Source organism: Pseudorca crassidens, chromosome 21, assembly GCF_039906515.1.
Source record: "Pseudorca crassidens isolate mPseCra1 chromosome 21, mPseCra1.hap1, whole genome shotgun sequence".
NCBI lineage: Eukaryota > Metazoa > Chordata > Mammalia > Artiodactyla > Delphinidae > Pseudorca > Pseudorca crassidens.
In genome coordinates, this window is record NC_090316.1 from 6,457,888 (window position 1) to 6,483,797 (window position 25,910).

Sequence of the window (25,910 nt, forward strand, 5' to 3'; positions counted from 1 at the left end):
TAGCAGGGACTGTTAAGCCACAGAACGCGTAGAGATTCTAGAATGACATGAGAGAGAGAGAGAGCCACTGCCTACTAGCTGGTATGAATATTTTATTAATGTGTGGAAGGAGATAGGGATTCTGTGTGTGTTTCTGCAGAACGGTGTGTACCGAGTCCAGTGTGTGAACTTTCTCGTGAGATCAGAACCTTGGAGGAGTTGTTCACTGCGGCAAACCTAGTGCCTAGAGGGGCACCAGCACAGAGTAAATGCTCAGTAAACCCCGGGTGATGAGTAAAAGGGGGATGCGAGCGAGGCTGTAGGATATGCTGGACTTGGGCAGAGGCCGTTTTGTAAAGGCCATAGAAAATCTGAGGCGCTGGGGTTCCTGGAAACCTTGGGCTCCACTCAGTCCCCTGGCATCTACGATCCAGACTCACACATCCTGACAAGGCACAAGGGGCCGGAGAGGGAGAAGTGGCCAGGGACCAGGCGCACACGTGTGTGCCCTCAGAGGCTGGCCCAGGCTGGGGGCACGTTTGCCTCTCTCCGCCCCGGATGTCATCGGCCAGCCTGAGCCACATGTGGACAAGACTGACAGATATGGTTCCACAGCCCAGGGCCTGGCATGAGGCGTGTGTGCCCAGCAGAGGCAGATGCCTCTGAGTCAGGATCACAGTGCCCGGTTTTACAAGTGAGGAAAATTGCGCCATTAAAAGACAATTATTCAAGCGGTGTAAGTCAGCTTTGCAGCTCCTGGCGATGCCAAGCAGGAGAGAGAGAAGATAGTGGTGTGCGGAATTCTCTCTCTCTCAAGCTCAGGCTGGGAAGCAGAGCTTGCGCCTGCATGTGGATAATCTATGGTGAGGGGCCTGGACCGCCAGATTCCTTTACCTGAGCGTCATCAGGAAGGGGGAGGCGGCATCCGAGCAGCAGAAAGGGCTTCATCCCAAGAAACAGGAAACCCAAAGGTGCTTCAAGCTGGTTGTGTATCTGATATTCGTCCGGATCTCAGCCACTTCACGGAGGTTCCAGGTCCCCTGTCTGGCCACCTGAGGGTGTGCGGTGACTTAAAGGAGAACACGTTGGGCCTGTGGCCCCAAGAGCTGGGTTCGGGCATCACTTCATTTGTGTGCTCTCGGCCCCCTTTCTCTCTCGGGTGCGATTTCATGGAAGTCCAGCATGCTTCCGTTTCTGGAGCACTTTCCGTGGTAGTTTTTGCTCAGGCTGCTTGGTCTGCTGCCATGGTAACCAGCCCTGGGTCCCCCACCTTCACATGGAGGGAGATGTGAAGGGACAAGACAGACCCAGCTCATCTCTGGGACTGTTGGTCCCTAGAGGCAGGGGTGGGGGTGAGGGGTCACTGTGGAGATGTTTCCAAAGTCCCGTGTTTGTCCCCAGATCTTTGCTGATGCCAGGAAGGCTTGCAGGGAAGGCGGTTTATGTGCCCCAGAAGGACAGTGGCAGGGCCTGAAAGGGGAAGGGAGCACAGATCAGGCCACAGACACAAGAACACCAAAAGCGGGCTCCAGTTCAGGGCCCTTTCGCACGTAGAATAAGAGCTCAAAGTATCACAGAGAAGCAGACCAAGGCTTATTTGTTTTGCGCTGAAAATGGACCAGCCCCGATTCTCATAGCGTTCCTCCTTCTGAGTAGAACTTGATCCCCTCCAGTATTGGTAAGAACAAAATAGGAACCATTTCAATAGTCTTTTCGCTGTTAATAATTTTAATTTTAGGATGTGGCTGAATGTAAGCGGCAGCAGGCTTCCCCCTGTCTGTTTCGAGTTCATAAACCAGGCGGAAGTTCGTTTTAATTGGTGGCATTTTCAGTCAACCATTCAGCTTGTAAAAATTGAAAGAGACAGAAGTCTAGCCTCTCCGCACGGGGCACTGTGGCCGTGGGAGTCCAGCCCTTCGCTGGGGTGGGCATGGGGCATAGAGTGGAGGGTCCCAGCCGGATGAAGAGGAGCCAGCCAGGCTCGGCAGAAGGGTGGGCTGGTTTTGCAGGGTGTCAAGCCAAATGGGAGAGAAGTAGGTGCTGAATCTGAGGGTGAGTCAGGCTACCGATGTGCAGGCAGAACAGAGGTAAAAGGTGCGGGAAGACGGTAGCACATCCCAGTTTGATTAGATAAACGCAGGTAGAAGCGTCTGGACCTTGAGGTCAGTTCCAGCTTCCAAGGTTCCCCCTGGACAGTTGGGGCTCTCCAGGCCACAACATATGGGTTCTGGGCAGGATGTCTGCCCGACACTTTCATTTGCATATTTTTAATGCTGCTCCCTAGACGGGCGATAGGAGAACAGACTGAAAGGCTCACCACGCTGAATTCCACCACAGGGAGGGAGCCAGGGTGAGGGCTGAGTGGATGGACACAGTCAGCCCCAGTTTGGTACCCGACTGCCACTTACAAACTTGTTACTCAATCCAAAGCCTTAGTTACTCATCCGGAAAAGGAGGCTGTTGACGCTACCTGCCTCTTGGAGGAACTGAATCAGGTGGTAAGGCCCTTAGCCCTAAGCCCGACTCAGGAGCGCCACTTCATATGCTTACAGTAGTAAAATAAAGTCTTCATTCCTTCTGGGTCTAGAGTTTACATAAGAGTCAGAAACTGTTGAGAGTACTTTTAAAAAAAATTTTGGCCGTGCCGTGCAGCATGTGGGATCTTAGTTCCCCGACCAGGGATCGAGCCCATGCCCCATGCAGCGGAAGCACGGAGTCCTAACCACTGGACGCCGGGGAAGTCCCATGCTGGGAGTATTTTTAGATGCAGTCCCTGATACTGATGAGTTCACAAAGTCAGAGGGAGTGGCAGTTTGGAAATGCAGAAATATGCCCCTAAGGGTAAGAGTAACTAACACTTTGGTTGAAATTGCCATGAGTCTTAAATCCTGTTTTTAAAGGGCTAGTGAGGGGAGAGAGTGGCTGAAGAGTAGGTTAGGTTATTAGATCTTATAGATAAGCTTCGGAGGGAAAATGCCAAGCTCTGTGACAGGATACCCAGCGGCGGGGATCACCAAGCCGAGGACTTCTCTCTCCAAGGGATGGGAGCAGAGATGCGACCCTGGGGAGTGTGACAGCTGTGGCCACCGCAGGGCCACCACAGTGAGTGGCTAGGGGTGCAGAGAACTGGTCTACACCCAGACTTTGGGTGGAGTGTGCTTTTCCTTTGCGTCCCCCCGGGGAGCAGTTCGCAGCGAGAAGAGCACACGTGGGCAAGAGAGAGGGTAGGACACAGTTCTCATCAAACTACTCCATCTGCCAGTATTAGCACCTACCAACAACAACAATAGATTTTAAACATTCGTGAAGTATGGGGTCTTCACGAGCATAAGGCCTGAGTATCAGCTGGCAGTGGAATCAGTAGAAATAAGAATTTTTTTTTTTTTTGCGGTAAACATTTTTGGGAATGTTTACCCCATTTCACAAATGAGGAAAGCAGGGCTCAAGGAGGATATATAACTTGCTCAAAAACCTAGTTGACAAGTGACCAAACCTGGATTTGAACTAATGTCTTGTTTTTCTCTGAAGAGTCCTGCATGGGTTTTGGGATCTTTAAGTCAGAAACTATTTTAGTATTATTAGAAATGGAATGGAATGAAGAATATTAATCTCAGCTCTGAAGCCTCAGGTTTCTTTGAATTTTCAGCCAGTGTTCCTGAAATCTACTCTTGAGGAGCAGAAAGAAGCAGAAAGGAAGGCTTCACATCTGCATTTGAAGATCCTGAAAAACGCCGTTCCTTGCACCTTGAGAAATGTGTTGGGAACTGCTCTCCTGCTTCCATCTGGACCCTCTCTTTCTTGCATTTTGCTGCCTTTTCCCCTCATGTTGCATAACCCCAAATAAGCCCACCAGTGCCCTTCATATATATCTTTTTTTTTTTTTTTTTTTGCGGTACGCGGGCCTCTCACTGTCGTGGCCTCTCCCGTTGCGGAGCACAGGCTCCGGACGCGCAGGCTCAGCGGCCATGGCTCACGGGCGCAGCCGCTCCGCGGCATGTGGGATCTTCCCGGACCGGGGCACGAACCCGTGTCCCCTGCATCGGCAGACGGACTCTCAACCACTGCGCCACCAACGAAGCCCCATATATATCTTCTTATACCTACTGATAGTAGGATTTTCTCCTGTGCCAGGGAACAGAATTAGCTCCTGAGTTGGAACCCATTTCTCTCCACTCCAATCTTGTCCATCCTTAAATTTCAACTCTTATAGAACCTCCTTGAAGAGTTTTCTATAAAACCTCTTGTCTCGTCAAATCCTGTAGCACTTTTTACCAGCCAGTTACACTTGCTGCCTGTATTTGGTGGGTATCTCTCTTCTCACTCAACAGCTTATAAAGATTTGGAAGACAGGATCTGTGCCTTCTCTTATCCTGATGCCTCACATATAATAGATGCTCAATAACCATTATTGAATGAACAAAATCTCTCCCCTCCAAATTTTCTTTATTTATTATACTGAACTACACCTCTGAGTCTTACACCGTCACCACTACACATTTAAATAGGTCTATTGCTGTATAGAGACCTAGGACAGCCAATGAGAATCTGATCATGTTCCTGTTCTAATACTGCCTCCAATTCTACTCTGGGCCTTTACTTTCCTACAATACAGGCAGCCCTTTCCTCTGTGAACACTGAAGAGTGATAGAGAGGTTATCCAAGTCTTCAGTGTTTGCTTTGGAATGTGCCAGGGTGGGGAGTAGTGAGGAAGCTTTCCTTCAGATCAGTTTCAAATTCAGGACATCAAACTGCTTCCCTTACTCTTGTCTCCCTCCTCACAATGCCCCAGTGCCTGGTCGGAGTTCAGTACAATCAGCATGTTTTTAGCGTTTGGGGGGGGGCGTGTCACCACACATTGGCTCTGATGGACAGTATGACTGACGAGTAAGTGATCAGTGGCCCAGCCCCGTCTCAGCTCTAGCCAGTGATTCAGCACCATGGACAAGGTTAAGGAAAGACAGTCCAGTTTTCCTTTTTCTTCCCAGCTCTCCTGCACTTCTGAAGGCCAGTGAAGCTGGGAATCCCATTCTAAACAAGCGGGAGGAGAGAAGCAAGGGGCAGCCTCCCCTCCTGGGAAGTCCACGCTCTGAATCATAAATCAGACCCTCTGCTTGTCTAAAGTGACCTACACAGAAAGAGTTCTCTTTTCTTGGAGTAAAGGTCTCATGCACAACCCGGGCCGACACTTGTCCACCGATAGCCTCCCACTGGCGTTTAACTCGTTCAGGTGTTCTACTCGGGCCGTGTCGATTCCAGAGGGGTCTTTGTCACCATTGTACTGTATGTGGGCTTGTTCAGGTCAATATTCTTATATAAAACAGTGGAAAAAGCCAGGATATTCTCTTCTTCCTTTGAATTTTTTTTTTTTTAGTATACACATTTTATATTCTGCCTTTAAAGCTATTTCTGCTGCACAGCTGCTTTACCGAGACTCAGACTCCTACGGCCCTGCTTGGTCCGACGCGTACCTTGAATATCCTTTCACATTGTTTGATTTCTGCAGTCAGTTGTATAATGAGGAGGGAGTGTGCATTGAGTTTGGAGATTCCTATTAACCAGGTCTAACCCGTGAATCTATTTTTGTGCTTTTCTTTATTAGAAATAGCAGGGAACACGATAATATTTAAACACAACTACTTATAGGAGCTTGGCTTCAAAAATACACCTTACCAAGTTTTCTTTTCCCGTTTGACATTTCAAAATGTTGTACTACATTTTCACATCACCAGAGCACCTCTTCTCCATTTGCTCTCTGGGCTGTGAATACAGACCATTGCAAATGACAGGGGATGTTTTGGAGGGTCATTTGGATTTGCGATCCTCTGCTGACATATTGGGAGTGTTTCATTCTGCTCTTGGCATTGCCTTTGAAGATGGTCCATAAAAAGACAGACACAGACCAAGATGATAAGGCGGGACAGGTGTTGGGAATAGATAGAAGAGAGCTATCTTCAATACTTGAGGGAGGGGATCTCATGAGAAAGGGGAGTAGAAGTATTCTGTGTCGTTCCAAAGAGAATCAATGAGTGAAATCTATAGGGGGACAGATTTTGAATCAACCTAAAAAGTACCTAAATACTAGAGCTGCCAGGCTCTCTGGAACAGGCTGCCATGTGAGGTCGTGAGCCTCCAGGCACTGCAGGTGCTGTACCCCAAGTTGACCGGGCTGTCTGCCCAGAACGATCCTTCCAGAAATAACAGGTCCATTTCAGCTGTGAGAATCGCTGCTCCTTACTCTCTGGCATTACTGTTGGGACTCAGGGCATTGGAAGCCATAGGTACTCTTGTCTCCTGGGAGCAGAAACTGTGAATCCTTTTGAACTGCTTAATACAAATGCCCTAACAGGCCAAGATAGCCAAAGATAAGGTAGAAAGTGAGTTTGGAGCAGTTGAGTCAGGCAGCCTTTTATTTCAGGTGGAAATACTTTACTCTCATGACCCAGCTATTTAGATGATTTTTTTACATGTCTTAAAGTGGACCACAATCCTTCATCTTGTTGCATTAATCAAGACTTGCCCAATATCTTACCAACATCGGGATGTCAGTAAAAACGGGATAGTGATTCCCATTCAAATAAAAGGAGCTTTACAGTCTATACAGTACCTTCTTCTAGATTTCTCCTTTTGATGTTCCCCACAGTTCTCTAAGGAGGCCTGGAAAATGTTGTTTTCTCAACTTCTGTAGGGAGAGAACTGAGACCTAGCGGGTTTAGTGACTTACCATATCGTGCAGCTTGTGGGTAGCGCTCGACCTGGGCTGGAGTGGGAATGGGGATCCGGGAAGCTGGGCAGTATCTGTGGCCATGCCAGACATCAGCAGTGTGACTCTGGACAGTTTCATGTGTACGGTGAGGGTTTTGGAGTAGGATGAACTCCAGGGTGCCCACCCTACCCTGCTGTCTCGGCTTCTCAGGCCTCTTCATACGCATGGCCTCTGGCACAGTCCTTACTCTTTGCTTGGCAGGTAGGAGGTAAGATGAAACAAATTTTGGGGGTTAGAGAAAAGCATCCTGATGCGCTGGTGTGTGTTTCCAGGGTGGTGACATTACATTTCAGCTGCTGTAAGACACCTCTGTGTCAGCTCACTTTCACAAGCTTGAGAACTTCGGCTGCATTTTGGTTTGGGGTTTGGAATTCGAGGATATGTTTGTTTACCTCTGTGGGCTCACTTGTGGTGTGGAGCGGTGGAAGTGGCCTTTATGAATTTCCTCTACCCTACATGTAGAAAAGTCAGCAGGAATCACGAGGGCTCCTCACTTTACGAGGCATAGACTTGCACAGAAAGTGATGCTCTAGTCTGATTTTACTTTTTAACTAAGTAAGGCTATTGAATTCAAAAGTCAATTTGATATTGCTTGTAAGTCTTTTTACAAAACTAACCTGTTTCCATGTACTGCAAAAGCAATCCATGTTCATTGTAGAAAATGTAAAAATAAGGAAGATTACGTGATTACCTATAATCTCCCAAAGATAACTGCTATTAACATTTTGTTAAAATTTCCTGGAATGGTTTTCTGCACGCCTATACATGTTTTAAAAGAAATTAGTATAATATTGTACATACTGATTTGTAAACCTTTGTTGTTAATAGTCAACTTTTTCCTATTTTACTAAATATTTTCTTAAAGGATTTGTTCGGAGTTTGGATTGGGGGCCATGTAGTGTTCTAGTGTATGGCTGTATCAGAATTTCATGTAACCTATTTCCTACTGTTGGCTCTTTTGGGTGCTTACAATATTTTGCTAATATGAATCGTTTTTGAAGATGTCTTTTCACATAAATCCTTGACAATACAGTAGATGTAGGTCTGATTTGTCAAACAAAGAAAACTAAAGCTGGATTTCAGTTTTTCGGGGTATCAGCCACGCTGTTGAGCATTTAGGAGAAAATGGTCACCTATACGCTTACTAAGGTCGATTGACATGGTCGCCCCAAAGGTTTGGGGAGACGTCCCCCACTGTCACCATCACTGGATCTGGTACCGGGCTCCTGGCTTCTTCACACACTTAGGGTCCTGCTTAAAACCAAGGCAGTGGATTCATCTTGCCTTTCTCTTCTTCTGATTCTCTTTTAGCCTGATGAAGTCCTCCGATATCGATCAGGATTTATTTACAGACAGTTACTGCAAGGTGTGCAGCGCACAGCTGATATCGGAGTCTCAGCGCGTGGCCCACTACGAGGTAAGAACAGCTTCTCCCACTGAGTGTGTCCAGATGGAAGCAAGAGTAGCCTGGGTCAAGGCTGTGGGACTTGAGGGTGCTGCCTTCTGGACCTGGGGCAGAACTTGAGAAGCACAGGGCCTGAGCCGGAGAGTCTGAGATCAGGCCAGGACAAATGTGCATGCGTGGGGCTGGAGAGAGCGCTGGGGATGTCACTCTCAGGCCCCTGGCTGCTCCCCAGATTCTGCTTTGTTCTTTGTCCCTCAGCCCCTGGGGACCCAGTGGGCTTTCTCTACTTGTTAAATCTGTCATTGCTCATCCCTGAAGTTCCTTGCAGGGACACAGCCCAGGTTTCATTAGTGCCAGCTTCTCTTTCCTTCTCTGACCCTGAAGAAAAGCTCAGAGGCCCTTTCTTCATCACTGGAGGGAAACACAGCAGCATCAGTGGTTCAGCACCAAATTCCTCCCACCTTCTGGCTGCTGCCTCCAAAAGCGTTTATTAGCAAGAAGACATCCCCCTGCAGGGTGATGCCCAAGTTTTAAGGCCCAGATACTCTTGAAGGACATAATTCATTGGCTTTGGCTTTTTAGGATGGAAGTTCAAATGGCTGCTTTTTGATCTTTTATTGGGAAGAGAGGATGAGAGGAGAGAGGTCGACCAGTTTCTGAGGAGGGAATGGGGGGGGCACGCGTGGAGAAAAGGGGAGCCTGGGCCCCCAGATGCTTCTCACAGCCGTTAGCTTTGCAAGAGAACATATACCAGCGAGAACATGAGCTTTCAAGGGCAATAATTTGTAAGTAATTTTGGCTTAGAGGGCTTAGCCAGCAATGTTCTTTTTGTCTGACACCTGCCAGTTGTCACTGTCACTCACCAAACTCCTTGAGCCTCAGATTCCTCCGTGCACAAGGAAAATAATAATAATCACATGCACGCACACACCGAGCGACGCGTTCATCGGACCATGTGTTGTCCTCAGAGAGACCCCTCGACATAGCATTTGTGAAAACACTTCGGAAGCTGTACAGTGTGGCAAATGTGCAAAATTACGTCATTGCTCATTATTAACTCCGTGGCTTCAATATTTGGATGAAGGCAAAGCAAACTTGCTCTTCAGAGAAAACTTTTAAACATCAGCCTCTGTGAAAAAAGTGTTGTGAAAAAGCATGTTCTTTTGTCAGTAGGCAACTGAGTGGAAGAGGAAGGGAGTGTGAATGCAGAAGAATGATCAAAACGGAAGATAGCCATCTTTTGAAATTAAGAATTTCTAAATTCTGTAGATGTTGCTTTGTAAACACATATGGTTTTTATTAATTCCATTTCCCCAGTGAAGGAAAATCAGGGAATTTGTCCCTGCTCTGAAATTCCACAGCCTCCTATTATGTTCTCCCTTTATTAGACTTTTTGGGTTCCATTTTTAGTCATCTTACTAGATTCTTGAGGCCAGAAAGAGAGTTTTATTCATGTGATCGTCCATAATTTCTGGGACAGCGTGTGCACATCAGAGCTTTTGTTTACAAAAATAGCCTGGTGACACTGTCCAAACACTGCTTTGTTGTTACCTGAGCTAGAAAAGTAATGTCAGAAAATCGAAAACAACAACAAAATTTTTTATTAAGGAAAAACATCTTAGCTGCTCAGTTATGGGTTTAGTTATTTGAACTCAAGTCTTCCTGTTACCACACTGTACCAGCTGTGGCATAACTTACTTGTTTAGAGGATGTGTTAAGATTTGTTGCGTGTAGCATAGATGAGAGGGAGAAGAGAAAGCAATCACAACAGATCTGCAGTTAACCCAGTTACATAGCATCAGAACAACATGAAATGTGTTCCTGTTAACCAGGGATGGGAACTCTGGGCGAGGGTTCATCCCCTGCTTCCAGGTAGAGGTGGGTACTTGCTTCGGGGGAAATACACATGCAGAGCTGCTGCGGGTGCGGAAAGGGTATAGCTGGGACTGAGCGCACTTTGTGAGGTCTCTGGTCTTCCAGCTTCGGTAGGAGACGTTCTTCATCTCTAGGAGGACGGCTCCTATCAGATGATCTCAAAGGCCATCTGAGAACAGATATTTTCATGCCATTCATCCCTCCCACCCCCCCACACCCCCTCTGCTGAAATTGCACGTAGAGTGGGTCTCTGTGAGTCCTGTTGCCAAAATTTGACCACTGTACACCGGGGCCGGATTAAATCTCGGAGACAGAGTTTTGGGGGAAGTAGAAAGAAATAGTTTTATTGCTTTGCCCGGCAAAGGGGGCCTAATGCCCTCAAGACTGTGTGTCCCACCCTGGTGCGGTAGTGAGGGGTCTTACAGTGTTCAAGGAGCAGGGCGTGGTGAGCACGTGGACATTCTTCTGATTGGTCGGTGGTGAGGTAATGGGAGCCAGCATCATCAGCCTTCTGGTTCCAGCCCGTCTGGGGTCTGTGTGTTTGTGGGCAGCACACAGTTAACTTCTCCCACCTGCTGAGGGTTTCAGTATCTGCAAAACAGCTCGAAGGACATGGTTCGGAATATTATTTATAGTCCTGGAGGAAGAACTTAAGGTCCTTGGCTTTGTTTAATGGTTAAAGTATTATTATTTGTCTTGCTTGACTATTTTCCTTTCTTTCTGCATTTTCTCACTCCTCTGACTAAATTTATTCTTTGACTAACATTCTCCTACAGACAAAGAGGCAGGCGGAGGACATGGGTGGGTGTCAGTTCTGGGAAGGTCTCATGGGGTCCAGCTCTGTTACGGTCCCAAATCCCAGTCAGTTCATTGAAAATGTGGCTACAGTTATTCTCAGTGCTCTTTCACTGATTTATTGCTTGAGTATGATTTCACTCTCGGTTTGAGCAGATCATATTCCCAGCCTCCCTACGGGGCACATCAGTGGGAATCTTTGGTGTATGTCCTGCATGCCCAGCACTATTAGCGTCTGATGTTGCAGGCGGTTCTGGGTTATGTGAGCCTCCAAGAGGCTCACAAACTTCCTTGGAAAGGCAAAGCCATGGATAGTTCAGTGTGGTAGCTATGTGTGTGTTACCGAGAACAGGCTCTGTAGATTCTGCTCCTAAAAAGAGGCCGATCTAACTTGATATAAACAGAGTGTTCATCCTTCTGCCCATTTGACTGTCTGATGTATATGCTATGTTGTGCTGTTAATTTTTTAGATCCTTGCATATTCCAAATTCAAAAGGGTGAGTCATCACCGAGAGCTATTATGGTCCAGAGAGATTTGTGGGGATGACGTGAATTTTCGAGGTTTCAGTGGATGGGTTAAATTTAGAGGTTACTAGAATAAGAAGCCTTGGAATCTCCAGGGAGGCTGGCCTGGCTGGACTGGAAGCTTTGTGTTGGAGAAGAGAGGCTGGCAGCACCTACAGGTAGGGTGGGGTCAAGGGGTAAGGAAAGGGGAGTCTGGACTCCTGTGAGGCTCTTAAGTATTTGAGAGTGTAAAAAATAATTGTGCATTTCTGAGTGACAGCCATCGATGGTGGTCAAGATGTATTGTTGGGAAAAGAACAGCTCTTGATATGACTTTTGCCAAGAGACTAACATGCCAGTCCGCTGAAGTAGGAGGGAAAAAAACAAAGCAGACGTGTAATGGCTAATAGCTTCATGTCCCATTTAAAAGCCTGAACCTTTGTACAGGAGGACACAACCTAATATATGTCTAATGGACCAAACCCTTCCATGCTATACTTTTAAGATCTCTTTTTACATATGAAGTCCTGGGCTGAAAAACAGGGGAAACATAAAGACATTATTGTTTTTCTTACTTGCTAAGCATTAATAACATGTAATATTTCAGTGGAAAATATAATTAGATGTCTCTGCTCACTGGTTGAATAGTCTGAATCAATAGAACAAGTAGACACAGACACAGAGGGGAAGAGAAAGCTTTCAGATGAACATGCCTGAATGTTACAGAGGTTAGAACTTGTTTCCCATTGAGGCCATGAGGGAAGGGCTGCTTTTCTAAGTGTAGGAAGAAGAAGATTGCAAGACTATGAGAACTGAAACCAAAAGGACAGAAAGATTATTTTCTGGAGTAAAACTAAAGGAAGAAGATGAATGATCATATCTAGCAGGAGAGAAAAAAACTCTTGTTAGGCAGACCCAAGGGAGCCAGCCATCAACGTGCCAGCCCCGATGCCTTGCCCGTTTTGTGAACCCTAATACCCTTGTGTTACTTTGCCAGCCGTGTAATTAATCACTGCTTGTGAAATCCATGTCTCAGAGGCACCTCCAAACAAGATTGCAAGCTTCATGAGGGCAGGCCAGAGCCATGCACTGTATTTCTTATTTATTTCCACAGCTTGGCCCCTGGTTGTTGCTCATGGGCACTTCGAGGGGGATGAAGAGGTTGCGGTGGGGATTGGCCGAGGGAAGCAGTGGGGCAGGTGTAATGGAAGCGTTCATGGGTGCACCAGAATACGCGATGGTGTACGTTCAGAGTCGCTCTATACTCTCGGAGCAGCCTTCAATGTAGAGGTGACAGTTCTGCAGTTATAGGAAAGGCGGTTCTCTAAACTGATGGGGAACTCTTCAGACATCTCTGAATCTTGTAGTAATGTCAGTCCTGGCAAGTGAACCCTATCAGTCCCCCCGGAAATGTCAGAATCTAGCGGCAGGTGCATTGGGTCTGCAGGGGCATGCTGAAACGGATTTTTCAGTTTCACCTGTTTTGATGTCATTCCAACAGAACTCTGCCTTCCTTAGCTTCTGGTTAAAGTGGGGAATAGCTGAAGGGCACTCTCTTAGTCTCTATAGGTCCAATAGTGAATGGGGCATAAGTGTTTCCTGGGTAGAGACAACAAGGTAAACATGAGGTCTCCAGTATATGCTGATTAGTGTCTTGACTTTTTGGTGTTACCAATGCCTTTATTGCCTTCTCCCCCTTAGTCCCTCACACCTTCTTCTCCACTTTGCTTCTTCCTTTTGCTAATTGCCTGAGTAAGCATGCAAGCTGGACAACTCCTGGCATATGTGTGAGAGTTGGGGGTCAATGTTGTGTTGTGTTTCTGCATCAGTCCTGCCAGGTACACGCTAACCGGACTTGAATATCGTCTGGGCTCACTATCCTCACACCATTCGCATCTCTCCTGGGTGCCACTGGTGATGTGCTCCTGGAGATGCAAGTACTAACTGCGTGAGGACAATAAAGGATCTTTATCGCAGGGTCCTGTGGGGATGCCTCCTTTGCATTGTACACTGAGATTTGCTGTTTTAGTCTCTTCAGATCTCTTATAGTCATGACAGGCTTAATTTCTCCCAGATGCTCTTACTACAATTATTGGTGCATCTGCCCAGGCTAAAGCAATTCTTAGTACCTTTCCTCATGTCCCTGATTGCCTGATACTCTTCAATGTCTGTTTCTTGACCAATTCATGAAGACTCTTGAGCTTCTGTGAAATTTGTTCCTATTCTTCTGTTTTTCTATTGTTTATTCCAGCAGGTCTGGCCAGTTTACCTTTTATCACTTATTACTAATTAATACAGTTTACCTTGGGGACCACCAACACTCACAGCCCACTTTCTGCCTGAGATTGATTTAAGGTTTGGAGACTATTCAAAGCTTTTCTAATTCCAGGTCATAACAGCTTTAGTAATACAATTCTCTCAGTAATATAGAAGGCTTCTGATTTGTTTCCTTTCAGAAAGCTCCTCATGTCATAACCATACAATGTTTCCCAGACATAATTTCAAGGCTGTTTATTATATTGCTTCCTCACTTCTGTGCCTCTATTTTTCAGTTTCATCGTGGCTACCTTGAGGTTATCTAAAAGTGGGTGGAAAGACCCATCCTTAACCTGATTTTTGCCAAAGGCCTGAGTCACAACGTGCAACTGAGAAATCTCACGGGGTCTCCAATACACAATGTCTTTTAAAATGCCAGAGAGGCAACGAGGGAAGGGGCAAGATGGGGTAGGGAATTAAGAGGTACCAACTACGATGTATAAAATAAATAAGCTACAAGGATATATTGTTCAGCACAGGGAATATAGCCAATATTTTATAAAAAACTATAAATGGAGTATGATCTATAAAAATTTGGGATCGCTATGTTGTACACCTGAAACTAATATAATATTGTACGTCAACTATACTTCAATTAAAAAAAAACGTTAAAAAATGACATCCGTTTGAGGTGACTAGAAGCAATTAGCAAATGACTTTTCCAACTCTCTAAGTCTCAAAGTTCTGAAATAGCTTCTTATTTTGCTTATGTCTGTTTGCCAGTGTGTCCGCTACACATCATAGTTCTTGTAGTTCTTTGATACTTTCATAAAAACCTAGCTGAACGTCAGCAACAGGCAACTAGGAACAGGTAACATCTATCCAAGCAATCTGTTTTCCATCCTCTTCTAGTTTTCTTAGAATTTTAACCATTTCCTCGTGCAGAACCATCCAGTTCTAGCACCATAAGCTCTGGAGGCAGGTCTGCCCTCCGGGGTATTATAGGCAGTAGCTTTGCCAATATTTTGTCAGTGTATATCCCGGATCTGCTGTATCTGTGCCCTCCCCACCTAACTCTCCACCTGCTAAGACAATGCCAAACATTTGGTGTCTTGTTATGGGAGAACCCCCATTTCTATCTTAGACAAGGCAGGCTAACTGCAGGCACAAAAGTCTCAGCATCTTAGAAATAAAAATTTCTTTACTGCCTGCGTTATAGCCCATTGGGGTTAGCAGAGGGGGTTTTGTACCATGTAATTATTTAGGACAGAAGTTGACAGAGGCTCCACTGTCTTTGCTCCTGACAAAGATGATAGAGCCATCAGCTGCTCTGAGTATCAAAGTCCAGCTGACATTTGAGGGACCGGTGGGCAACGTGGGTGACTATGCAGGACATTTTAGGGGCCAGGTCTGCAAGTGACAGCACCATATTCACCCACATTCTGCTGACCAGACCTCAGGCCTATGTTTTCTTCTGACTGCATGAGAAGCTGGGCAACCAATGTGGCTTAGCTGGGTTCCCTGGAGGAAAATGGAGCCGGTTTGGTGAACATACAGCACTGCCTCTGTGCACTGCATGTGTGTGACACCAGAGGGACATCGTGACTAGGACCTGCTGTGGGTTCGTTGGGGATGGAAGGGGGCACGTGGAGAAGAAAGAGGAAAAGAGGAAAGACTGTACATCCCCAAGGGAGTGCTCTTGACAAACAAACATGTAAAAAACAACTCTGGGGAACTTCCCCGGTGGCGCAGTGGTGAAGAACCCACCTGCCAATGCAGGGGACACGGGTTCGAGCCCTGGTCCGGGAAGATCCCACATGCCATGGAGCAACTAAGCCCATGTGCCACAGCTACTGAGCCTGCGCACTAGAGCCCGTGAGCCACAACTGCTGAAGCCTGTGTGCCTAGAGCCCGTGCTCCTCAGCAAGAGAAACCACTGCGATGAGAAGTCCGTGCACCGCAACGAAGAGTAGCCCCCGCTCGGCGCAACTAGAGAAAAGCTCACGCGCAGCAACAATGACCCAACGCAGCCAAAAATAAATAAATAAATAAATGTACTAAAAACAAACAGACAACTCTGGCAATCACGTGTCTGGGGGCCCCTGTGAAGTGGATGCCTATTTCATCTCCATGATGTGTGGAAAACTGAAGCCAACATGTGTTGTTTGTCTGAGACAAAGAAATACAATGCTATCAAATGAGGATTTTCTCTCCGCCTCCTCTGACTTAATTGGTCAAGCCCAGAGATTTTCCATGTGGAATTTAGCGCCTGTGTTCTGAGCGGCATGTCTAACCGGGAGGATCCCCCTCTGCTCTGCCTTTTTGGGCCCCGCCATGCGGTCTCCCAGGCTCTGAGCTCTGGGGGGCGCAGGTGGTGCGCGGCCTGCCTACCCCACACTCAGGGGCTCTCCATCTGTGGGCAGAAGCTGGGGATCTGCCCTTGGTATCTCAGCATCTTCTGAAGATGGATGTTTGGGAGAAATCTCTCTTTGCTCTCCCTTATGAGAAAAGGTGTCCTGCTGCTCGTGAGGCTGCTTTGTCACAGCCCCTTGACTCTGGTCTACTTTGCTACTTTGCTTTATCCACCAGATTCATGGCCACATCCAGCAACAGGATTTTGTGGGCACGTTTATTGTGCTCACTTTACCTCTAGATGCTATTCTTTTCTTTCCCGTTTTAATTTAAATCTGTACCTCTCAATTATTGATTTCATCCTTTTGCGTTAGAGGTGGATGGATTTTGATGTGTCTTCTTAAAGTCTTTGAAGAAAAGAGCGGGGGATAAACATATCAATATTTAATCTTTTTATTTTTAACATTTTATTCGTTTTTGTTTTGACGAGGGGGTAAATTTATATGACTCAAAATTCAAAAAGGGAGGAAGAGTGTATAATGTGGAAATTCTTCCACTTATTCCTGTTTCTCAGCTACCCAGTTCTTCTCAGAAGAATCCTGGGTGACCGATTTTCTTTGAAATGAGCTATGCATATCGATGCAGCTTAATTTTTTAAAAAAATTCTATTAGAGTTGATTTACAATGTTGTGTTACTTTCTGCTGAACAGCAAAGTGTAACAGTTATACATATATCCACTCTTATTTAGTTTCTTTTCCCATATAGCTCATTACAAAGTATGGAATAGAGTTCCCTGTGCTATACAGTAGGTCCTGATTAGTTACCTGTTTTATATATAGTAGTGTGAATGTCAGTCGCAATCTCCCAGTTTATCCCTCCCCACCACCACTTTCCCCCCGGTAACCATAAGTTTGTTTTCTACATCTATGACTCTATTTCTGTTTTGTAAATAAGTTCATTTGTACCATTTTTTTTTAGAGTCCATATATAAGCGATATCACATGATTTTTGTCTTTCTCTGTCTGACTTATTTCACCCAGTATGACAATCTCTAGGTCCACCCATGTTGCTCCAACTTAATTTTTCCTTTTCTTTACTTTTCACAAACGACAGCAAGCTAGACCCTCCACTTTTTGTTTGTTTTAATTGTGGCTTAGATTCTCATGATATGAATGTATCACAGCTTGTAAAGAAAAGGTTTACTGAATTGACTGATGACTCCTCGGCAGGTTTGATAAAACTCTGGTAGCAGGAAGATTCTCCCTGTGAACCCGTTTCGTGACGCACAGGTCAATTACTTTTCAGATCCTGGCTCCTACTGAATGGTTACTGGCAGGAACAATTTTTCTTCCAGTTTTCCGTTCCCGGCGTTCCCTTGAAAGCATACGCAGTTCCGACTTCTGAGTCATTGAGCCATGTGGGCTTGTTGATTTTTTTTAAGAAGATGTTAGCAGACAGGGGAATATTGAGGGCTAATGACCTAAGGAAGTGGGTTGGAGTGTTGCTGTGAGCTGTGGTGTCTTGCCCACATTTCTTCGGATGCTTGGAGGAGATGTGAGGACATCATATTTCCCTCCCTCTCTGTGATTTGAGCATTTAATTCGTTTCTTTAGGCTTTTACTAAGATGCTTTAATTTTGAGTGGAATGTTTCTAGCTTTGAATTCCATCCCTCTCCCTGAGGGTCATACTTAAGGCATAACTGTACCTACTCAGGCAGGATCCCTACCACCTTCAATTGCCCCCTCCTGCCTGCATCCCCCTTCTCCCTGACGCATCCTTCAGGTTTCCTGGCCTCTGGGCACATCTGTGCCACCACGATGCCAGCTGCTGGGAAGACTCTCCTGTCCACACACTCTACTGACTCAACTATAGAAACTATCCCGCCCTCACCTTGAAAAACCTACAGGCAGTTGGAAAGTTTTAGATTTTACTGAGAAAATAGGAAAAATAGAGCAAAACTCTCTTTTTTCTGTCCCCAGTATTCCTCCTTCTGCTCTGGCCTTGCAGTCCCAGATGTTGCCTTTGACTTGGGGTGTTTCTCCACCTTCCGGTTCCAGGAATCCAACCCATCCCTGTTTTCATTAATTCCTTGTAGCTCTTGACTTACTGGAAGCTAAACCTCTCCAGATTTGGCCCTAAATGCTACCTCTCATCTTACTCCCCAGTTTTCTGTGACCCTAAAGCAGCCCCTGTGTTTAACCTGGGGAATTCTATGGGATTCCGTCACTTACTTTAAAGCCGCATCTTCTTTTTCCACTTCATGGAAACATTCATACTCTTCTCGGCCCACCTGCTAAATTCCCCAGTTTGTATCCGTGGAGTGAATTCACTCAGTTTATCCTCAGAGCAGGCAGAGTTTGCCTGAGGCAGGGAAAGAGCTTCCAGTGTTCTCAAGGTCAAAGGCCTGAGTGGTAAGTATAATCCTAGCGGCGTCACTTCACCCGTCCAGAATTTAGTTTCCCCCTTCGGTACTCTGAGAAGGTTAGGGGTCTTCTTTCTTTTACCCCCATTCCTTACACCCATCTCCCCTGCATCTGTACAGGTAACCATTTTATTAGGGTTGACATATTTTTTATCTGTATATGGTCTTTGAAATGTATGTTGCTTTGTGGGCATGTATATTTTATTTATTTAATTTTTTGTTTATTTTTAAAATTATTTTTTATTGGAGTATAGTTGCTTTACACTGTTGTGTTAGTTTCTGCTGTACAGTGAAGTGAATCAGTTATACGTATACACATACCCTCACATTTTTAGATTTCCTTCCCATCTAGGTCACCACAGAGCACTGAGTAGAGTCCCCTGTGCTATACGGTAGGTCCTTATTAGTCGTCTATTTTATACATAGTAGTGTATGTATGTCAATCCCAATCTCCCAGTTCATCCCACTCCCCCTTCCCTCTTTTGTATCCATACATTTGCTCTCTACATCTGTGTCTATTTCTGCTTTGTGAATAAATTCATCTGCACCATTTTTATAGATTCCACATATAAGTGACATTATACTGTATTTGTTTTTCTCTTTCTGACTTACTCTGTATGACAGTCTCTAGGTCCACCCACATCTCTGCAAATGGCCCTGTTTCGTTCCTTTTTCATGGCTGAGTACTATTCCATTGTATCTATGTACCACGTCTTCTTTATCCATTCTTCTGCTGATGAGCATTTAGGTTCTTCCATGTCCTGGCTATTGTGACTAGTGCTGCAGTGAACATTGGAGTGCGTGTGTCTTTTTGAATTACAGTTTTCTCCAGGTATATACATGTATATTTTAAAATAATTTTTATTCTAGTATAGTTTTAGATTTACAGAAAAGTAGCAAATGTAATATGGAATGTTGTGGTGTACCCTGACCCCATCTCCCCTGCTGTTAACATCTTGAGCTACTGTGGTTGTTAACATCTTGAGTTACTGTGGTACATTTGTCACAGCTAAGGGTCCCGGATTGATGCATTATTATTATCGTTACATAACGTACAAAGTCCGCTCTTTCTTCCTTTTTCTGTTCTAGGATCCTGTCCAGGATTCCACATTACGTTTAGTCATCCAGTGTCCTTAGGCTCCTCTAGGCTGTGACAGTTTCTCTGACTTCCTTTGCTTTTGATGACCTTGATAATTTTAAGGATTATTGGTCAGGTGCTTAGTAGAATGACAGTCCGTGGAGACTTGTTTGCTGATTTTCTCATGATTAGACTGGGTTTATGGGTTTTCGGTGGGGAAGATCCCAGAGGTGAAGTGTTTTCTCGTCACATCCTATCACGGGTCCTGTCATCCACCGGTTGGGCCACTGGTGATGGTGACCTTGATCTCCGGGATCTAGGTAGTGTTCTCAGGTTTCTCCACTGCAGATTTATTTTCCTCCTTTTCCATATTGCAGTCTTTGGGAGGAAGTCATTAGGCACAGTGTAGGCATGTCTTTTTTTTTTTTTTTTTAGCCATGTGAGTTTCATTCTTGCTGTTTCATTCAGCAGGATGTTTCTAAGAATCATCCGCATTCCTATGTGTATGTCTAATCTCTTCCTTCTACCTCCTGCTCAACATTCCACAGTGAGCAGCTATCATATTCTGACTGTCTCATTCCTTCAGGAATGGATACTTAGGTTTCTTCTGGTCCCCCATGAACACAAACAATGCTGGACAAACAACCTTAACCACGTTTCCTAAAGGACCTGTGTGGGCATTTTTCTGAGATGGGCACACAGGTAAGAGGGGACCTTGTGCCTCATAAGCCCTGTTAGCACTTACTTTGACTGAGCCTTGATCAGGAGGGGGTGATGGTTCCCATAGCCACATCTCTGCCAATAACTGGCTTTATCCAGCTTCTCATTTTTTCCTAATCTAGTTGTTATGTGATAGCTTTGTCCTTTGAAATTGCATTTCTCAAATTATTATAAAGTTTGAACAACTTTTTTGTATACTTACTAACCTTTTTGCTGATTTCTGTTCATATTCTCTGACAATTTTTCTGTCAGTATTCTTGTATTTTTCTTTTTGATTTCCTCATATATTCCTTCTTGAGTTTAGACACTGGAAATACCTTCTCCCATTCAGTCATCATCTTATTAGGTCTGCTCGTGATGTCCTTTGTTCATTTTATTTATTAAGCTTGTTAATTTTTAAAAAATTTATTTTTGGCTGTGTTGGGTCTTCCTTGCTTCCTTCCTTTCTCTAGTTGTGGCGAGCGGGGACTACTCTTTGTTGTGGTGCACGGGCTTCTCATTACAGTGGCTTTTCTTGTTGCGGAGCATGAGCTCTAGGCATGTGGGCTTCAGTAGTTGTGGCTTGTGGGCTCCAGGCTCAGTAGTTGTGGTGCACAGGCTTAGTTGCTCTGCAGTATGTGGGATCTTCCCAGACCAGGGCTCGAACCCGTGTCCCCTGCATTGGCAGGCGGATTCTTAACCACTGTGCCACCAGGGAATTCCCAAGCTAGTTAATCTTTATGTGATACATTTAATAAACTTTCTGCCTTCCGGTTTCTTTAAGAAGTTCTTCCCATTGATTGATCACAAAGACATCGAGTATCCCAGCTCCTATTAATATGACATTTCTGTTTTTGACATTCATGTCTTTAACTCTGTTTGGAGTCTACCTTTGTATATTGTATAAGGTCGGAGTCCACTTTGATTTTCCTCCATATGGTGAACCACTTGTCCTACCACCACGTACAGTCCTTTTTTCCTCCATAATTTGTGGTCCCACCTTTACTATATGTTCATTTTCCACATGTACTTGCCTCCAAATCAGACCTTTCTGTTCTGCTCTGTGGTTCTGTCTATCCGGGCCAGTCCGTACTGTATTTAGTTACTATCCCTTGGTGTCATGTCTTAATATCTGAGAGTGACAAGTCACATCTCTTTCCTCTGCTACTGCAGAGCTGTCTTGGTTAGCTGTGCAGTGTCCAATTGTGTTGTTCATATACGTGCTTGAATAACTGCACAAACTCAGTTGAAATTTTGATTGGAATTCCACCAGATTTCAGAATGAATTTAAACAGTGTTGATATCTTTACAGTATCAAGTCATTTTACCTTAAAGCAGGGATATCTATCCATTTATTCAATTTTAAACCATTTTTACATTAAATGTAACTTAATAAACGTATAACCTATGAGCACATATACAACTGTATAATTTAGTTCTTGACGTTATTTATTGCTTTCTATTCATTGGCCAAGGTTTAGTCGTTCCTCTTCAACTAAATTGGAATTGTGTTGAGGACCAAGGGTCATGCTTTTAATTTCTTTTTTCCCTCGTCACTGTCCTGCAACCTAGAGGGTCTTCATGAATACCACTTTGGGGAGTTTTTTTCTTTTTGTTAATTGACATGCAGGATAAACACCCTATGCAAGGTTATTTTTTTCTGGCTTCTTCCTTTACAGTTTTGGTCTTTTATTCTCCCTCTTTACTGATTTGCTTGCCTTCTCGCTCTGGTTCCCTTGTTTCCTCCCCTGGGTGAAAATGCCTAATGTGGCCCTTGTCACAGTAGGGTTTATCGAGTGAGGCTAAGCACTTTTTTTGCAGTGTGGTGCACTTCCCCTGGGGACGAACAGTGTCACTTAAAACTCATCTGTGTCCTTGGTGCTGTGGGACCACCTAGAGGGGTGGGATAGGGAGGGTGGGAGGGAGACGCAAGAGGGAGGAGATATGGGGACATATGTATATGTATAGCTGATTCACTTTTTTATACAGCAGAAACTAACACCCCATTATGAAGCAACTATACTCCAGTAAAGATGTTTTAAAAAATAATACATTCCAAAAAAAAAAAAAACCTCAGCTCTGTCAATAAGTCGAGGTGAGTTTTTGGCTTTACACAACTGCATTGCCAACCATTAGAAAGATGTTAACATTTACTGCCAAGCTTAAATATCCTTACAAGCCAAAATATGCAATCTTTTTTCCCCCCAATCCTTAAGCTGCATTTTCATGACCACATCTTCTTTACAAAGTGCTCTAACATTCTTTATGGAAACTTGTATTGTTTTAGGTGCTCCCATGGTAGTCTTCTTTGATCTAAAGAAAAAACCATTTTATTTTCGTAAAAGAAAGTCATAGTAGATCCTCCTTATTTTGTTAGTGACACGTCTAACCCCTGCCCAGTTGGCCGTTTTGCTTCATGTCTCCTTTTCAATCTATATGATGACCCAGAAATGTGGTTTGACTTGCACCCTGTCCAAATCCATATAATACATTTATATGATAATGAAGTTCTCCATGTTGAAAAGCGGCTTTAATCTGTGTCAGTGTGCAAAGAATTCATCAAGTTATTTGGCTTAGAAACTGCGTGTAGTGAGAAATAATTCAAAGCTGGATAAAAACGCATGGTGTCCCTTGGCTCTGGTACTTTAAAAACCCAGATGCCTTTGGAATGGCTTGGCGTGCCTCAGATGAGACATGGGTGTGTGGTGTTTATGTGCTGATTTTGTTGAGGCAGAAACAAAGTTTGGAAGTTAATCTGATGTCACTGGACTTCTATGATATTTAGAAATTTTCTTGAAATGTTTTCTGGGGGAAAGAATAAGAAGTGATGTTTACTACATTAGCGTCTTAGAGACCAAAATGTGTTTGCCCAGGAAAGCAGTCTTGTAGCTAAAATATTAATGTGGCAGAGTTACACGTTCTCTGTTTAATAAAAATGAAGGGCCACTCCGGGTGGTAAGGACCAGGGCTGTCCCTTCAGTCTCTGGAAGACGTGAAACACCGAGTGCATAACTGGTTTCACCCCCGCTTAGCCCGCCCAGCGTTGTGGGATTGACTCCGGAATTCAAGAGGGTCTTATCCTCTGGAAACATTCATCTGGGAAACTGCAAGTCTCTTAGGCTTGTTTTTGTGACAACGGTGGACAGAAGGCGCACTGGTTTGTGTTCTGATATTTAGGTCAGACAAGTAGTGTGGGATTTAAGAGGTGGCTGACTCACTGCAATTTCTGAACATTTTCTTCTAAGTCTGGAGCCCCTGACGTTTGCCTGCATTTATGCTCCCAACATATTTTTTGAATACCTACACTGTGTAAATGCACCATAATCGATTCCATTTTCCTCCTCTTCGGGGATCCCTAGATGAAAAAGACAAAGCTCTTGCCCTCATTTGGATAGAGCGGAAATGACGCCCGTACAAATGAGAAGGTGTAAGGAGCACTAGGGAGGCACAGGTGTGTGTTATGCATCTCAGAGATTTAGGGTGACTTGGTTAGAAAGAAGATTCAGTTGGGCTTCTTCTTCTCTATTTAATGAAGTGTGAAAATTAAAAAACTTCCTGTGTCTTTTCTGTGGACTAGATTTGTACATATAATATATTTAATAATTAAAAGGGGAAAATATGGTTGCTTAATAGAAGAACAAAGCCCTGATTACGGCAGCACATCTCTGAAAATTAAGGTCACTCAAAGTCACATTCAGGGAACCTTGCTTTTCTGTCCTTGGATACTTGTCATGTGTGTGATCATGAGGAAGTACATATCCATGTCTCTAGGAAATAAAGTCAATTCAAATGCCCTGAATTAAAAAAAAAAAAAAGAAACAAAGCAAAACCCTGACAGTGACGCCCTGTGTCTGCTTCCCTGGAGGTTGAGGTTTGTAGCTCCGAGAGTCCAGGGAGTGTCGACACACTGTGGACTGAACTGTCCGGAGGCAAGACGTTCAGTGTTCCTCACATTTGCTACATGGATGTAATCTTGAGACTCTACAAATTCTTTTACTTTTCAAAATTTTTTTAATAATCATTTTTAGTGCATCTATTTTGGCGGGTATCAAGATGAACCATTCCCCTTTTCTGTGTTAATAAAAGATATTTTTTTTTTAATAAAAGATATTTTTATGGAATAAGAGTTTAGATCATTAAACTACTGTTTCTCAGACAGGAGTCATCAGCTCCTGAAGAATTTTGTTCTTGTGGACACTTGAGAATTTCTTCTTTTACTTGTGTTTGAGACACATTGCATCTTAGAGCCCACTCTTCGATTACTCTTTCGGGGGCTTAATCATTTTAAATTGCTTTTGTGTCAATGATCTCCAGATTTGGTGAGCCAATGATTTAGATTATTAAGATGATCACTAGATTGATGGATTTAACAATTGATTTTGCCTATTTTCCAAGTATGTTGCTGGTGTTTTTAAAATTTTCTTTTATACGTTAACATTTTGATTAGCTGACTTTCTTTTGTGTATTCAAATTGAAAATCACTTAGGGACTTCCCTGGTGGCGCAGTGGTTAAGAATCTTCCTGCCAATTCAGGGGACGCAGGTTCGATCACTGGGCCGGGAAGATCCCACCTGCCGCGGAGCAACTAAGCCCATGCGCCACAGCTACTGAGCCCGCGCACCTAGAGCTTGTGCTGCGCAACAAGCCACCGCAATGAGAAGCCCGTGCACCGCAACAAACAGTAGCCCCAGCTCGCGGCAACTAGAGAAAGGCCATGTGCAGCAACGAAGACCCAATGCAGCCAAAAATAAATAAATAAATTTATTTAAAAAAAACCAAACTGCTTAGGAGAGACCTCAGGAGAAAGCTCCAATAGTGAAGGGAACAGATCTGTGAATTTGGAATAAAGAAAAAAACACTTTGTTTCCATTCTTGTCTGACTCTGTTTCTCTCTCCCCTAGATACGTCTCTGCCCGTATATAAGAGAGAGAGAAACAGAAACAGTGTTTGATGATCTGTTTCCTATCATCGATCTATCTATCATCTATCTATCTATCATCTATCATCTATCACCTATCGAGGGACAGAAACAGACAGACACAGAAAGGGAGAAGCTAGACTAGATGATAACAAAGGTAATTGAGCCAACTGAAGAGAGTTTGGTTTGAAAAAAATCCTTCGAAATGGTAGAAACAGTTTAGAAACACGGAGTGGAGAAGGAGGTATGGGGTAGAGGTGGTCTGTGCACTAAGGTGCCTCTAATTTTAGCCGCTATTTTATTCACTGATAAAACAGTGTGTTGGTCCAGGATGAAACCCTAGGAAGTAAAGTTGCGGGATAGCAGCAAGGCAGTAAAGATAAGGGAAAATTAATCTCAGCAGAGTGCTGCTTTGGTAGCACAAGTACGAATTACCTTCTTCGTCAATGAAGTTTTCCTGTCAGAGCCAAGAGAAGCTGGGAGGGATTGGGGCTACGAGGGACATCCACAGGCGCCTCCGTGGCTCTAAAGCAGCCTAGGCTTATGCCGCGTATGGAAACTCAAGGCCGCTCTTCCAGGTAGAGTCAGTCAGGGTATAGAGATGTTGACTCGTTTCTAAGTGTTCTCTTCTGCTTTTCAGCAACGTCTTTTTTTAGATAGTTGCAACAGGGCTTGAGAAATAAGATGTCTTGCCCTCTGTGGGTTCTCATGCATGAACAACTGGGGACCAGGACCTCGGAACCGAGCTCTACAGGTTGGCAAGACCACATCCCACTGTGGGGCTGAAGGAACATTTGCCAGGGGAGAAGAAGGAGGAGAACAGCGGAAAGTTCTTTCTGAGATGTGTGTGGGGCATTACGTT

General features: G+C 44.6%; 1 protein-coding gene across 3 annotated transcripts in view; it reads left to right on the forward strand.

Annotated features, from left to right (window-relative positions):
• The window catches only part of ZMAT4 (zinc finger matrin-type 4), a 346,711-nt gene that overhangs the window by 77,677 nt on the left and 243,124 nt on the right, over window positions 1–25,910 (forward strand). For all 3 annotated transcript variants that reach the window (XM_067722052.1, XM_067722051.1, XM_067722050.1), the window contains exon 2: window positions 8,054–8,159. In XM_067722052.1, coding sequence (XP_067578153.1) covers window positions 8,058–8,159 — 102 coding nt within the window. In that variant the 5' untranslated portion in view covers window positions 8,054–8,057. The remainder of the gene's footprint in view (window positions 1–8,053; window positions 8,160–25,910) is intronic.